At 50.4% G+C, this 12,606-nt stretch overlaps 1 protein-coding gene and 1 long non-coding RNA gene across 4 annotated transcripts in view; one reads left to right on the top strand and one right to left on the bottom strand.

The window, feature by feature from the left end:
• Window positions 1-6,679, bottom strand: part of CA9 (carbonic anhydrase 9) — a 28,981-nt gene extending 22,302 nt beyond the window's left edge. For 2 of the 3 annotated variants that reach the window (XM_088653211.1, XM_060280445.2), the window contains exons 1-2: window positions 6,492-6,678; window positions 19-60 (exon numbers count right to left, since the gene is read on the bottom strand). In XM_088653211.1, the coding sequence (XP_088509337.1) occupies window positions 19-60; window positions 6,492-6,612 (163 nt within the window). In that variant the 5' untranslated portion in view covers window positions 6,613-6,678. Of the gene's footprint in view, window positions 1-18; window positions 61-6,491 lie in introns of all 3 variants that reach the window. The other variant, XM_088653212.1, reaches the window with a different exon arrangement.
• LOC148684508 (uncharacterized) lies at window positions 11-2,776 on the top strand. The gene is made up of 2 exons (XR_015946213.1): window positions 11-149; window positions 2,655-2,776. It is a non-coding gene; the product is annotated as an uncharacterized LOC148684508 (long non-coding RNA).
• Window positions 6,680-12,606: the final 5,927 nt, after the last annotated feature.

Consider the following 12,606-nt stretch of genomic DNA (forward strand, 5'->3'; position numbering starts at 1 on the left):
TTCATCACCAGCCTTTACCTGCATAGCTCCAGTGACTGTTTCCATGGCCAGGAGGAGGACCTGGAAAGAGAAAGGGAAGCCAGGGATCAGGAAGTCTGAAGGTTCTCCAGCAAGGCTCAGCAGCTGCTTTACCCCCTCCCACCCTCCTGGTGAGCCTCTGGTGGAGGAAGGGGATATTACTGGGTCAGACATTATCCTGGGAAAGGGTCCCCTACTCCCATCCCATGCAGCCCCACTGGCATGCCAAAGGTGGGAGAGTGCCAGGAGCCTACCAGTCCCTACCTGGTAAGGCAGCTCGGCTACCAACCAAGCTACCTACCTAACTAGGCCAGGTATAATCCTGCTTGCCTCCAAAGGGAGGCCAGGTGGTCCAGAGAGGAGAGGTGAGTGGATGCTCCTCCCTCCCTCCCCTTCCCCCTCCTCTGCTCAGGTGCACTCCACAGCTGGCTCCGTTTCTATGGTGATGGGGAGGCCAGGTCCTCATAGCCAACCAGGCAGGCTCATGAGGGTGGCAGAACTTGGCGACAATGTATTGCAGGACCAGGAGAGGCAAGTGGAAGAATATATGGGAGCCTTTCATTGCTTTTTTCTCATGCTGAAAGTTTTTCACACACGTCCTCTCAGTAACACTTACAACCCTGTAAAGTAGTCCAACAGGATTATTCTTGTCCTGCTGAAGGAACAATGGGAGGGAGAGATTATTGCGAAAATTCCCCTCTTGGGCCCACAACTGAGATTTCTCCTGGAGGGCTTCTGGGCAAGCACTCAGGCACTGCGGCCCCCTCCCATGAGGCTGTTCAGGGCACTTGCCCCAATAAGCACTTTCAGTTCTTAGTTCAGGGCCCTCTGTTTAGATCAGGGGTCAGCAACCTTTTTCAGCCATGGGCCGGTCCACCATCTCTCAGACCATGTGGTGGGCCGGACTTTTTTTGGGGGGGGGGGGGAATGAACGAATTCCTATGCCCCACAAATAACCCAGAGATGCATTTTAAATAAAATCACACATTCTACTCATGTAAAGATACCAGGCAGGCCCCACAAATAACCCAGAGATGCATTTTAAATAAAAGGACAGCCATCTGCCAGGAATGCTTTGATGGTGTTTCCTGCTTGGCAGGGGGTTGGACTGGATGGCCCTTGTAGTCTCTTCCAACTCTAGGATTCTATGACACATTTTACTCATGTAAAAACACGCTGATTCCCAAACCATCCATGAGCCGGATTGAGAAGGCAATTGGACCGCATCCAGCCTACAGGCCTTAGGTTGCCTATCCCTGGTTTAGATGGTACTGTAGTTCCTTTCTAGTCTCCTGCATGACTGCAAAGAAAACTCTGGGCTGTGCCCACTCCCAGGTCAAGCAAAGAAGACCCCACTCTTGGCTCCACACTATCTGCAACCCCATCTTTTGCCCTTTGGAAATCTGCTGCTCCTGGAGCTCCACATACACCCTACTCACCCTTGACCCACACGTTCCCCACATGCCAAACCCTTAGAAACCAAGAGGAAGGCCAGGCACAAGACTTGAACACAGTTGCCCAGTTTTGAGAGTCTGTTCTGGTCAACAGGTGTGCCCTCTGTTGCAGAGGAAACTGCCTTCTATTCCCTGCACCCCCCAGCTCAGCATTGCCTTCACTGACTGGCAGGTGACTCTTCCCCATTCCTACCTGGAGATTACATTGGGGACTGGACCTGGGAACAGAGGGTAGCCTCACCCTTATGCAGATGGAAGCAGCTACCCCTGGCAGCAAAACACCCTTGTCTGTCCCTCTTGAAACCTCCTGCACACAACACATGCGGCTGCCTTATACTGAGTCACATCCTTTGGTCCATCTAGGCCAGTGTTGTCCACATTGACTGGCAGCACTGGGTCACTGGGGTCTCAAGTAGAGAGTCCCTCCAAGCCCTCTTCATTGGACTCCTAACCACTGTACTCTGGCCTTTCCCCCACCTGCATTCAGACTTGGGGATGAAAGAAGGAACAATAACTCATCATCTGGGAGGTGGCATTGAAACTACCTGAGGCATTTCCTCTAGAAGGAGGGAGGATTAAGCAAACCTGAGCACTAGAATGTGCCAAGGACTCCAAAGCAGAAATGAAAATATTATTGCAAAAAAGATGATGGGGTTGGGGGATGGGTGGAGGCTCCAGTGGTAGAAGGGACTGAACCATTTTACTGTGAAAAGATGAAAGCTCTAATAAAATCTACACCTAAAAAGGACGGGTGGTCCAGGTGGGCCTTTAGCCACCCTCCTTGGGCAGCTACTTTGCTGGAGTGTTTCCTCTGCAACCTCCTGCTCAGAACAACTTTCCCCACCAAATCGTTGTTAATGAATTTCAAAACAGTAACCAATACAAAAAGGGAAAAGGAAAGTTTCTCGGGCATACAAAAGCTAAATAAATAAAAGTCATTAGGATCTAAGAGCTCACCCCCCCTCTCTCTGGGCAGCTCCCAACTCTGGGTAGCTTCCAACACATACAAAAATATAATAAAATATTATATTATATTTTATGTAATATAAATAAATATTTATTTATATTATATAAAATATAATAAAACATCATATATTAAAGACATCCAGATACAGGGCAGCCATAATACCGAATAAATTATAATACACTATATCATTAACTTCTTTACTTCCTTTGTTACAGGATATGACTGGTCTACAGGATACATCTCTGGTCTATACAAGCCAACTGCGCCCTGAACTGGAGGTTCTTCCCAGACCCTTGCTTCATTATTTGTATATACAATAAAATAATGGCAGATTTCATGGAAACTGTCAGGTGCTTTTTGTTTTGTCCACATGACACTTAATTTGTGTGATGGTGCTTCCCCAGTAAGGCTGTTTGGCAAACTATGTTATCTCACTGGTTCATATCTGGAGAATTTAAGTTTTCCAGTTTCTGGCTATGGCTGTATGTGCTGCTGTTAAAAGACATGTTACAAGTTATTTGCTTTTTAACTGTTCAGTTTCTTTCATATATAAATTAAGCATAGCTAATGCGGAAGAAAATGGAACACCCTGAGATGTACTTAATGAAATTTCCTGAATTTTCCTGCTCAGAACAACTTATGCCACACATAATAATCCCCTCCTGGCAACCTGGGCCAGGAGTTCATGTGCCTGATGGATAGAGCAGCGCCTGAGGGTTGGGAGTGGGCCAGATTCCTGCAAGGTCTCTCTCTCTCTCTCCCCACCTCTGTGCTGGTGGCACAGACTGTAATTTGCAGGACTAATGTGCTTCCTCCCTGCCCACCCATCCCAAGAGTGTGCACACATGCCAGGCCCCTCAGGTGGCCAATGTCTCTCTTCCCACAAACCCCACATGGATGTGGCTGAGCCTGCTAAGGAGGTGGGTGCTGGTGTCTTTCAGTGGTTCCAAAGAGTGGACTGCAGGTGCCTCTTTAAGCCTTGCTCAGCAGGCCTTAAGCCACCATGAGGCCCACCGCAGTTTCTAGGGTGAAGCTGCCAGTGCACTCCAAGGCCTTTTGGAACTGCCCCAAGAATGCCAGAGATACCTTGGTTGTGAGCAGTCTGCTTCATCTCATACCAACAAGAGAGGCCATTTACCATAAGTAGGTACAATATGGATTGTGGGAGGTCTGGGATATCTTGGGCTAAATGCAGCAAACAAAAGCAAAATGTTTGTGCAGAAGACGGAAGCATAATGTAGTTGTGTTCAGTTTCACTTTCTGGGGAGAATTTGCTGTTTTGGGCACTCCCCAAAAGCTCAGAGCAAGAGAGGCACTAAATCCCCTTCCTTATGCTCTGCCCAGAACATGGGCTCAGCCCTTCCCACCAGGTGACCAAGGAGAGGTGGAAGAGATAGAGGTGGCCTGCCCAGTGGGGGGACAGAAACTATTTGCAAGAGCCAGAGTGGTCTCTGGAGATTCTACCCCAAAGATAATCCCACCTCTCATTTCTCGTCCTTGCTCCCATTTCCTCTGCCTGGACCCCATCATTCCACCTCCTCCTTCTGCACTGATTAAGGCAATTCTCCCGATGCTTTGCTGCTTAGTTTAAAAAGATAATCCAGCGGGGAGAGCAGTGGCCCCACCCACCTGAAATGCAATGGCCTTTGAGCTAGGCAAGAGCAACAGCGTCAAGGATGCTCCTCAGCTCCTCACAAGACAAGCAGCTGAGGTCCGTGGGGCTGGAGCAGCCCCCTTAGCACCAGCATCCATTCCCACCATAAGGAGCAGGCTGGAGGGGAGGACAGAGGAACTCCCAGTATTGAGGCTTAGAAAAGGAGGTTGGGAGTATCATAATCGATTCAGACATCAAGTGACTGAAGCAGCAGGAGCTGGGGAGGGGCAGAAACAGCACTCCCAAGAGCCCCCCCCCGCCTATCCAGTGTTTCACCTCCCAAGAGCTCTGCCTGAGAGGAAACCTATGAATTTCGTCCCATTTGTGGATCTCGAGCAGGAGCCCATCCAGGCTTCTTGAGCGCTTTCTCCTGACCACGTGTAGCAACACTTACTTAACCAAGCCCCACCAGCTCCGGTTGCTAGAAGAAAATGCCACTGCGGTTTTCCCCTGAAACCCACAGGATCAGGCTTCCCTGGGGTGGAAATGGGAAAGAAAAGCCGGCTTCAAGCCTCCCCCTCCCATCGAGGTTGACTCACTGTATGGCGGTGTGGACCCGTCAGTCGCTGCCGCGGAGAACATTTTAGTCGGCAAACCTTTAGCTGATTAACCAACTTAATACTGTAAATTGACTGAACCTGAAGCTCTCTTGTATTTTGCATTACCTGAAGGCTCTGCATGCCCCCCCCCCCATTCAGGGAACTTACATCGACCCACATTTTTATTTAAAAGCAACGGGAGGAGAGTATTGCAAGCGCATGCCTGCCATAAGTTGCGCCCCGCCACCCACCCACCAGGACTTTTAGGCGAGGAGGATCTTGAGCACAAACTGCTGCGGGAAGGCTGGGGAATGGCTGTGGGATCGGGCCCCGGACTGAGCCAGCCTGCTCCCCTCCCCGGCTCCCTGCACGCGGCTGGAGGTAGAACAACCAGACCAGGGCAGAGTATTCAAGTTCTGCGTTCAGATTTTCCTTCAAGGTCAATTCCTCATATAGGATTGCCCCAAAACGGCCATCAAAATGTAGCAACTATCCATAAAACACTTCTAGCCTCCACGGAAAAAAAAGTCGAGAACTTTTCAGTCGACCTCCTCTGGGATGGGAGCCTCGGCACAGCCCTGCTGCCTCTTGTCCGGGGCTCGAGAGATAAAGCCTCAGAGGCAGCAGCGCCGGGCGGGGAGGGGGCGCCGCCAAAGAGCCCCTCCCCCGTGGCCCGACTAACTTTGTTCCTTGATACAGGTAGGTAGCCGTGTTGGTCTGAGTCGAAGCAAAATAAAAAAATTCCTTCAGTAGCACCTTAAAGACCAACTAAGTTTTTATTTTGGTATGCACACGAAAGCTCATACCAAAATAAAAAGTTGGTCTTTAAGGTGCTACTGAAGGAATTTTTTTATTTTGTTCCTTGACTTGAGGATGGCACAAGCAGAAAGCCCAGAAGACCCCGCGGGAAAGGGAGGGGGCTGCCGGGGGGGGACGTTGCCTATACGGCTCCCCAAAACAAAAATAAGATATCTTTATTGTCATTGTCCCCTTGCGGGAACAACGAAATTACTAGGCCAGCATTTGCCTATCCGGCTCCCCAAACTAGACCACCTCCTCCCCTCTCCCCCAGCCATTGTTCACTGAGGCCTCAGGCCGGGGGCCCACCGGAGAAGGCGGGAATGGGAGGAGGTGCCTCTGAAGGGAGCGAGGCAAGGATGCTTCCCGGCGGAGAGGCGCGTCGGGGCGCCTCCACAGCTGGAGCGGGACTACCAGGACCCCAAGAGGGGCCACTAGGACCCCAAGGGGGGGGACTCCCACCGAGATTCTCTCCCGATCAGGATCCTCAAGCCAAGCCAGCTAAACAAACCGGCATCCGCGTCTCCCCTGTCGCCCCCTTTTGTTCACTCCTCGCCGGCCGCGTTGCTGCGCTGCTCTGGGTGCGGGCGTGGGGGCCGCTGGTACCTAGGTGATAAAGCCAGAGAAGGATGGAGTGCTGGGAGGCGCTTTCCTTTCCCGCTGAGAAGTCGAACCGGCTGGGAGGGAGCAGAGAGCGAAGGGGACTCTGAGCATGTTCAGAGGCACCCTCTTCCGCCGGCGCCTGGAGCTCGCGTCGGCATTCTAGGCCCCTCCAGGGGCGACCTCCGGCTCCTGCCCCGGGAGTAAAGGCGAGGTTGGAGGCGGAGGACGGTGCCAGAGCAGCAGCAGCACGCGTGGCGGTCCCTGGCGGAGCGGGTGTCCCTTCTCCAAGAGCCCTCCATCCCGGGGGGAGATGCACGTGCCCCCGTGGGCTGGGCCTCCCTTGTGGGACCCTCATTCGGAAACTGAAGTCCGCTAAAGTTGTGAAGATCGGCGGCTCTACCATGTCTACACGGGAGTGGGGAGCAGATCTGGGGGCTTCAGCCGCACTGTTGACCCACCTGCCTCAGAGTGGGGTCCATCCGCTTCCTCTTCGTGGGCATCGGCGGCGGCCCAGGCGAGCAGGGCGGCCAGCAGGAGGAGGCGGCCGCGGGACAGCCCTCGCCAGTCCCGGGAGCTCATCGTCCTCGCTGCACGCGGCTCCCTCCACGCCTGGCCGAGTGAGACCGGCAGGCGCTCAGGACGACCGACGGGGCGGGCGCGCCCTTTTATAGCCAGGAGCGGTCGCTGCTGCCGCCGCCTCCTCCGGGAGCCCCGCGGGCTGAAAGCGCCCCCTCCTGGCTCGTGGCTCTCGGGGAACTATCTCCGGGCTGAGTCTGGGAGCTCTGCCCTGCCCTGGTGCGGTTCTTCCCAGCCCTCGCCAGGACACCCTCGGTCATGGTCGCCCCTGAGATGCGCCAGCCGGCTTAGCCCCCTCAGCTGCTCCTACAGATCCTCTTTTTGTGTTAAAGGCCCATTCGGAGCTTGGTAGCCACCAGTCTAAATTACCCACAATGACCCAGAGCCTCCAATAAAGCATTGCTCTGCTGCATTGTGGGGCACCAAAGAACCTTAGCTCAGTTGCAGAGCCTTTGCCTGCTTTGCATGCAGAAGGTTGCAGGTTCAATCCCTGGCTGGCACCATCTCCAGTAGGGCAAAGGAAAGGGTCCCTGTCTGAAACTCTGGGGAACTGCAGCTGCCAGTCAGAGTAGACAGTAGTGAGCTAGGTGGACCCAGGGGTCTTACTTGTTATAAGGCAGCAGCCTCCAATGTTCTTACACCAGTGGGGTCATTCAGGGGTGAGGCCCCAGCACCTGCTGAGGATGCTCAGGTGCACTGATCCTGTGGGGCAGAGACTCAGCTCCCAGACTGATCTCAGAAGGAGCTGAAACAGCAGGTCTCCTTTCAAGCCTTGGACATGGTGTAAGAGGGAAGGAGGCCACATCCCAATGCAAGAGGGTAGGTGAGAATGTTCACCTGTGAATGCTGCCACACCTCCATATTTTGGAGTGCAAAGCATGCAGGATCTCCACCTCTTACTAACCAAACAGAGAGTCTTGTTGTGGCATAAGACCCTTTGTTGTGTTCTCTTGCAAAGATTACCAAAGAAGGGTAGTGCCAAAGAATGCTCCAACTACCGCACAATTGCGCTCATTTCACACGCTAGCAAGGTTATACTTAAAATTCTACAAGGCAGGCTTAGGCAGTATGTGGACCGAGAACTCCCAGAAGTGCAAGCTGGATTTCGAAGGGGCAGAGGAACCAGAGACCAAATAGCAAACATGCGCTGGATTATGGAGAAAGCTAGAGAGTTCCAGAAAAACGTCTACTTCTGCTTCATTGACTATGCAAAAGCCTTTGACTGTGTCGACCACAGCAAACTATGGCAAGTTCTTAAAGAAATGGGAGTGCCTGAACACCTCATCTGTCTCCTGAGAAATCTCTATGTGGGACAAGAAGCTACAGTTAGAACTGGATATGGAACAACTGATTGGTTCAAAATTGGGAAAGGAGTACGACAAGGTTGTATATTGTCTCCCTGCTTATTTAACTTATATGCAGAATTCATCATGCGAAAGGCTGGACTAGATGAATCCCAAGCCGGAATTAAGATTGCCGGAAGAAATATCAACAACCTCAGATATGCAGATGACACAACCTTGATGGCAGAATGTGAGGAGGAATTAAAGAACCTTTTAATCAAGGTGAAAGAGGAGAGCGCAAAATATGGTCTGAAGCTCAACATCAAAAAAACCAAGATCATGGCCACTGGTCCCATCACCTCCTGGCAAATAGAAGGGGAAGAAATGGAGGCAGTGAGAGATTTTACTTTCTTGGGCTCCTTGATCACTGCAGATGGTGACAGCAGTCACAAAATTAAAAGACGCCTGTTTCTTGGGAGAAAAGCAATGACAAACCTAGACAGCATCTTAAAAAGCAGAGACATCACCTTGCCTATAAAGGTCCGTATAGTTAAAGCTATGGTTTTCCCAGTAGTGATGTATGGAAGTGAGAGCTGGACCATCAAGAAGGCTGATCACCGAAGAATTGATGCTTTTGAATTATGGTGCTGGAGGAGACTCTTGAGAGTCCCATGGACTGCAAGAAGATCAAACCTATCCATTCTGAGGGAAATCAGCCCTGAGTGCTCACTGGAAGGACAGATCGTGAAGCTGAGGCTCCAATACTTTGGTCACCTCATGAGAAGAGAAGAATCCTTGGAAAAGACCCTGATGTTGGGAAAGATTGAGGGCACTAGGAGAAGGGGACGACAGAGGATGAGATGGTTGGACAGTGTTCTCGAAGCTACGAACATGAGTTTGACCAAACTGCGGGAGGCAGTGTAAGACAGGAGTGCCTGGCGTGCTATGGTCCATGGGGTCACGAAGAGTCGGACACGACTAAACGACTAAACAACAACAACATGATTCACTGCAGAAAGTTCATTCTCGTGTTGCCACCTTCCAGAGCTTGCATAGAGGAGGCACATCTGGCTGGATTGCCCCAACCACTCTGGCCAGCTTTCAACACATATAAATAATTATAAAATGTCAAACATTAAGAACTTCATGATACAGGGATGCCTTCTGATGTCTTCTAAAAGTTGTGTAGTTCTTTTTTTCCTTGACATCTGATGGGAGGCCATTCCACAGGAAAGATGTCATTGCTGAGAAGGTCCTCTGCCTGGTTCCTTGTAACTTCACTTCTCTCAGTGAGAGAACTGCCAGAAGATCTTCAGAGCTGGACCTCAGTGTCCGGGCTGGATAATGGGGGTAGAGACGCTCGTTCAAGTATACAAGGCTGAGGCCATTTAGGGATTTAAAGGTCAGCACCAACACTTTGAACTATGCTCAGAAACGTACTGTGAGGCAGTGAAGATCCTTTAGGACCAGTGTTATATGTTCCTGGCAGCCACTTCCAGTCACCAGTCTAGCTGCCACATTCTGGATTAATTGTAGTTTCTGGATCACCTTCAAAGGGAGCCCAATGTAGAGCACATTGCAATAGTCCAAGCGGGAAATAACCAGAGCATGCACCAGCACCACTCTGGCGAGACAGTCTGTGGGGAGGTGGGGTCTCAGCCAGCGTACCTGATGGAGCTGGTAGACAGCTGCCCTGGACACAGAATTGACCTGCGCCTCCATGGACAGCTGTGAGTCCAAAATGACCCCCAGGCTGCACACCTGGTACTTCAAGGACACAGTTATCCCATTCAGGACCAGGGAGTCCCCTGCCCCCCAGAAACAGTCTTCTGTCTTGCTGGGATTCAACTTCAATCCATTAGGCGCCATCCATCCTCCAATCACCTCCGGACACTCACACAGGACTTTCACCGCCTTCACTGGTTCTGATTTAAACGAGAGGTAGATTAACCTGCCTCCGTGAGCAGCCTGGCCACTTACTTCTGCCCCACCTGGCAGATGATCATCCAACATGTGCTTAAAAACCTCCAAGAAAGGAGACTCCACAATCTCCTGAGGGAGTCTGTTCCACTGTTGAACAGCTACGGTATTACCATCAGAAAGTTTTTCCTGATGTTTAGTTGGAATCTCCTTTATTGTACCTTGAATCCATTGGTTTGAGTCATACCCTCCAGAACAGCAGAAAACAAACTCATTCCAACTTCCATGTGACAGCCCTTCAGATATTTGAAGATGGCTGTCATGTCTCCTCTCAGTCTCCTCTTTTCAAGGCTAAACATACCCAACTCTTTAAATTGCTCCTTATAATGCTTGGTTTCCAGACACTTTATCATCTTGGTTGCCCTCCTCTGCACACGTTCCAGTTTGTCAATATCCTTCTTAAAATGTGCTGCTCAGAATTGGACATACAACTCCAGTACTGTTACTTCCCTTGATATGAAAAATATACTTTGGAGCTCTTCACAATCTTTTGTTTTAACAACGCTCACTGCTCACTCCTGACTCTAGATCATTTATGAACAAGTAAAAAAGCACACGGCCCGTTTCCATGCGCTCTGTCACTCATCACAGTCCTCCGTGCGCCAGTAGCAATTTACTCATGCTGGTCACATGACCTGGAAAGCTGTCTGTGGACAAACGCCAGCCTGAAAAGCGAGATGAGCACTGCACCCTATAGTTGCATTTGACTGGACTGTCCAGGGGTCTGTTATCTTTCCCTTTTCCCTTTGGGGACTCCACTGTTTGCTTCTCTCCACTTGCAGTACTGTCCATTTATTCTTACTCACTGGCAGAGGAACGGGGGGCGGGGAGCGCACCGCCCCCGGCACCATCAGGGAGGGGGTACCATTCCTTCTTCAAAGGAAGAAAGCAGAGGAGGAAGAGACCCAACACATGCTTCTGCCTCTGATCCCACAGGGACAAATAGCAAAATGATCCTGAATGCCTTAAGTGACTTTGATGATTTCTTGTAAACCACTTAGAGATTTTGTTACAATCAAACAGCATACTGTATACATTTTGTAAAACAGATAAAAAATAAATCAAAGGTTACTCCATATTTTATTGGATCCATATGTCTGTATTATGCAATGCTTGTTTGCCACTTGTCCCCCCACCCCTTAATGACATTTCATTATCTGTTCATTACCTGTATCAGCCATAGGTATATGTGGGTGAGGGCCAATAATTGGTGACTGAATCCTAACAAGGCAGAGGTGTTGTGGACTGACTGGCGGCTCTCAGGCCCTGGAACTGGGTGCAAAGCATGTCCTGGAAAGGGCTGTGCGCCCTTTGAAGGAGCAGGTGGGGAGCCTGGGGCTTCTCTTTGACCCACATTTGTCGCTGGAGGCCTGGGTGGCATCAGTGGTGCATGGCTCTGCCAGCTGCAACCATCCCTGGGCAGAGAGAAATTGGAATGCTAAATAAATAAATCTGCATTGCCAATATATTTATTTTAAATCATGTTTTTCTTCTTCCAAAAAACAAATCTTATTTGGATGCAACCTTGATCCTATGAGAAGGGAAGGGCTGGCCAATAAGGCAGGATGAAGATCAATACGAAGCAAAGGTGAGATGGGCTGGAAACCAGGAAGGAGGGCAGGAAAGACCTGCTTCTGCTCCTTGGGAAGGTCAGGAAGGAGAGGCAGCTGACTTGGCAGCAGCTTCCTTGAATCCAGGCCTTTCCAGAGAAGGACCTCAGCAATGCCTGGAGGGTCTCAAGCTACTGAATGCCAGAATCCCACCGGTGGGGAGGGGGAGGGGGCTCCACTGCTCAGGTCCTGCTTGTGAGTTTCCTAGGCCTGTTGTTGTTTAACATCTTTATACATGACTTGGATGAAGGAATTGAGGGGGTGCTCATCCAATTTGCAAATGACACTAAACTGGGAAGGGTAGCCAATGCCACAGAAGATAGAATCAGGATTCAAAATCACCTTTACAGATTGGAGAAATGGGTGCAAACTAACAGTGAGTTTCAATAGAGACAAATGTTCCTGCACTAAGGCAGAAAGAACCAGATGCACCAGGGGTACCAACTTGAATAAAATATTGTGGGGGCCCAAGTAAGGCCCGCCCTGCATAATCAATCACATGATGCAGTGCACACATTCCATTTGAATGGGAATGTCCATCAAATTTGTGGGGACCCAGCCCCCTCAAACATTTTATTGTGGGGGCCAAAGCCCTCACAGCCCATAGGAGTTGGCTCCTATGAGATGCACAAATATAGGATGGGGGACACCAGGCTTACTAGTAGTGAGGATCTAGGAGTCTTGGTAGATCACAAGCTGAAGAAGAGTCAGCAGTGTGATACAGCAGCAAATAAAGTGAATGCTCTTCTAGGCTACATCCACAGAAGTCTAGTATTCTGTTCAAGAGAAGTCATAGGACCACTCCATTCTGCTTTGGTCAGACCACATTCTGAGTCTTGTGTCCTGTTCTGGGAGCCACAATATTAAGGAGGATATTGACAAGCTGGAACATGTACAGAGGAGGGTCTGAAAACCAACCCTTATGAGGAGCGGATGAGGGAGCTGAGTATGTTTAGATCAGCTAGAGCCAGATGAAACATCAGGAAGAACTTTCTGACAGAAAGAGCTATCAGTCAACCTAGCAGTTCGACAGCACACCAGGTGTCCCATTGTGCCAGAAGCATAGCTGCCAAGTTTTCCCTTTTCTCGCGAGGAAGCCTATTCAGCATAAGGGAAAATCCCTT

This window comes from Zootoca vivipara, chromosome 10 (genome assembly GCF_965207765.1).
Source record: "Zootoca vivipara chromosome 10, rZooViv2.hap1.1, whole genome shotgun sequence".
NCBI classification, from domain to species: Eukaryota; Metazoa; Chordata; class Lepidosauria; order Squamata; family Lacertidae; genus Zootoca; species Zootoca vivipara.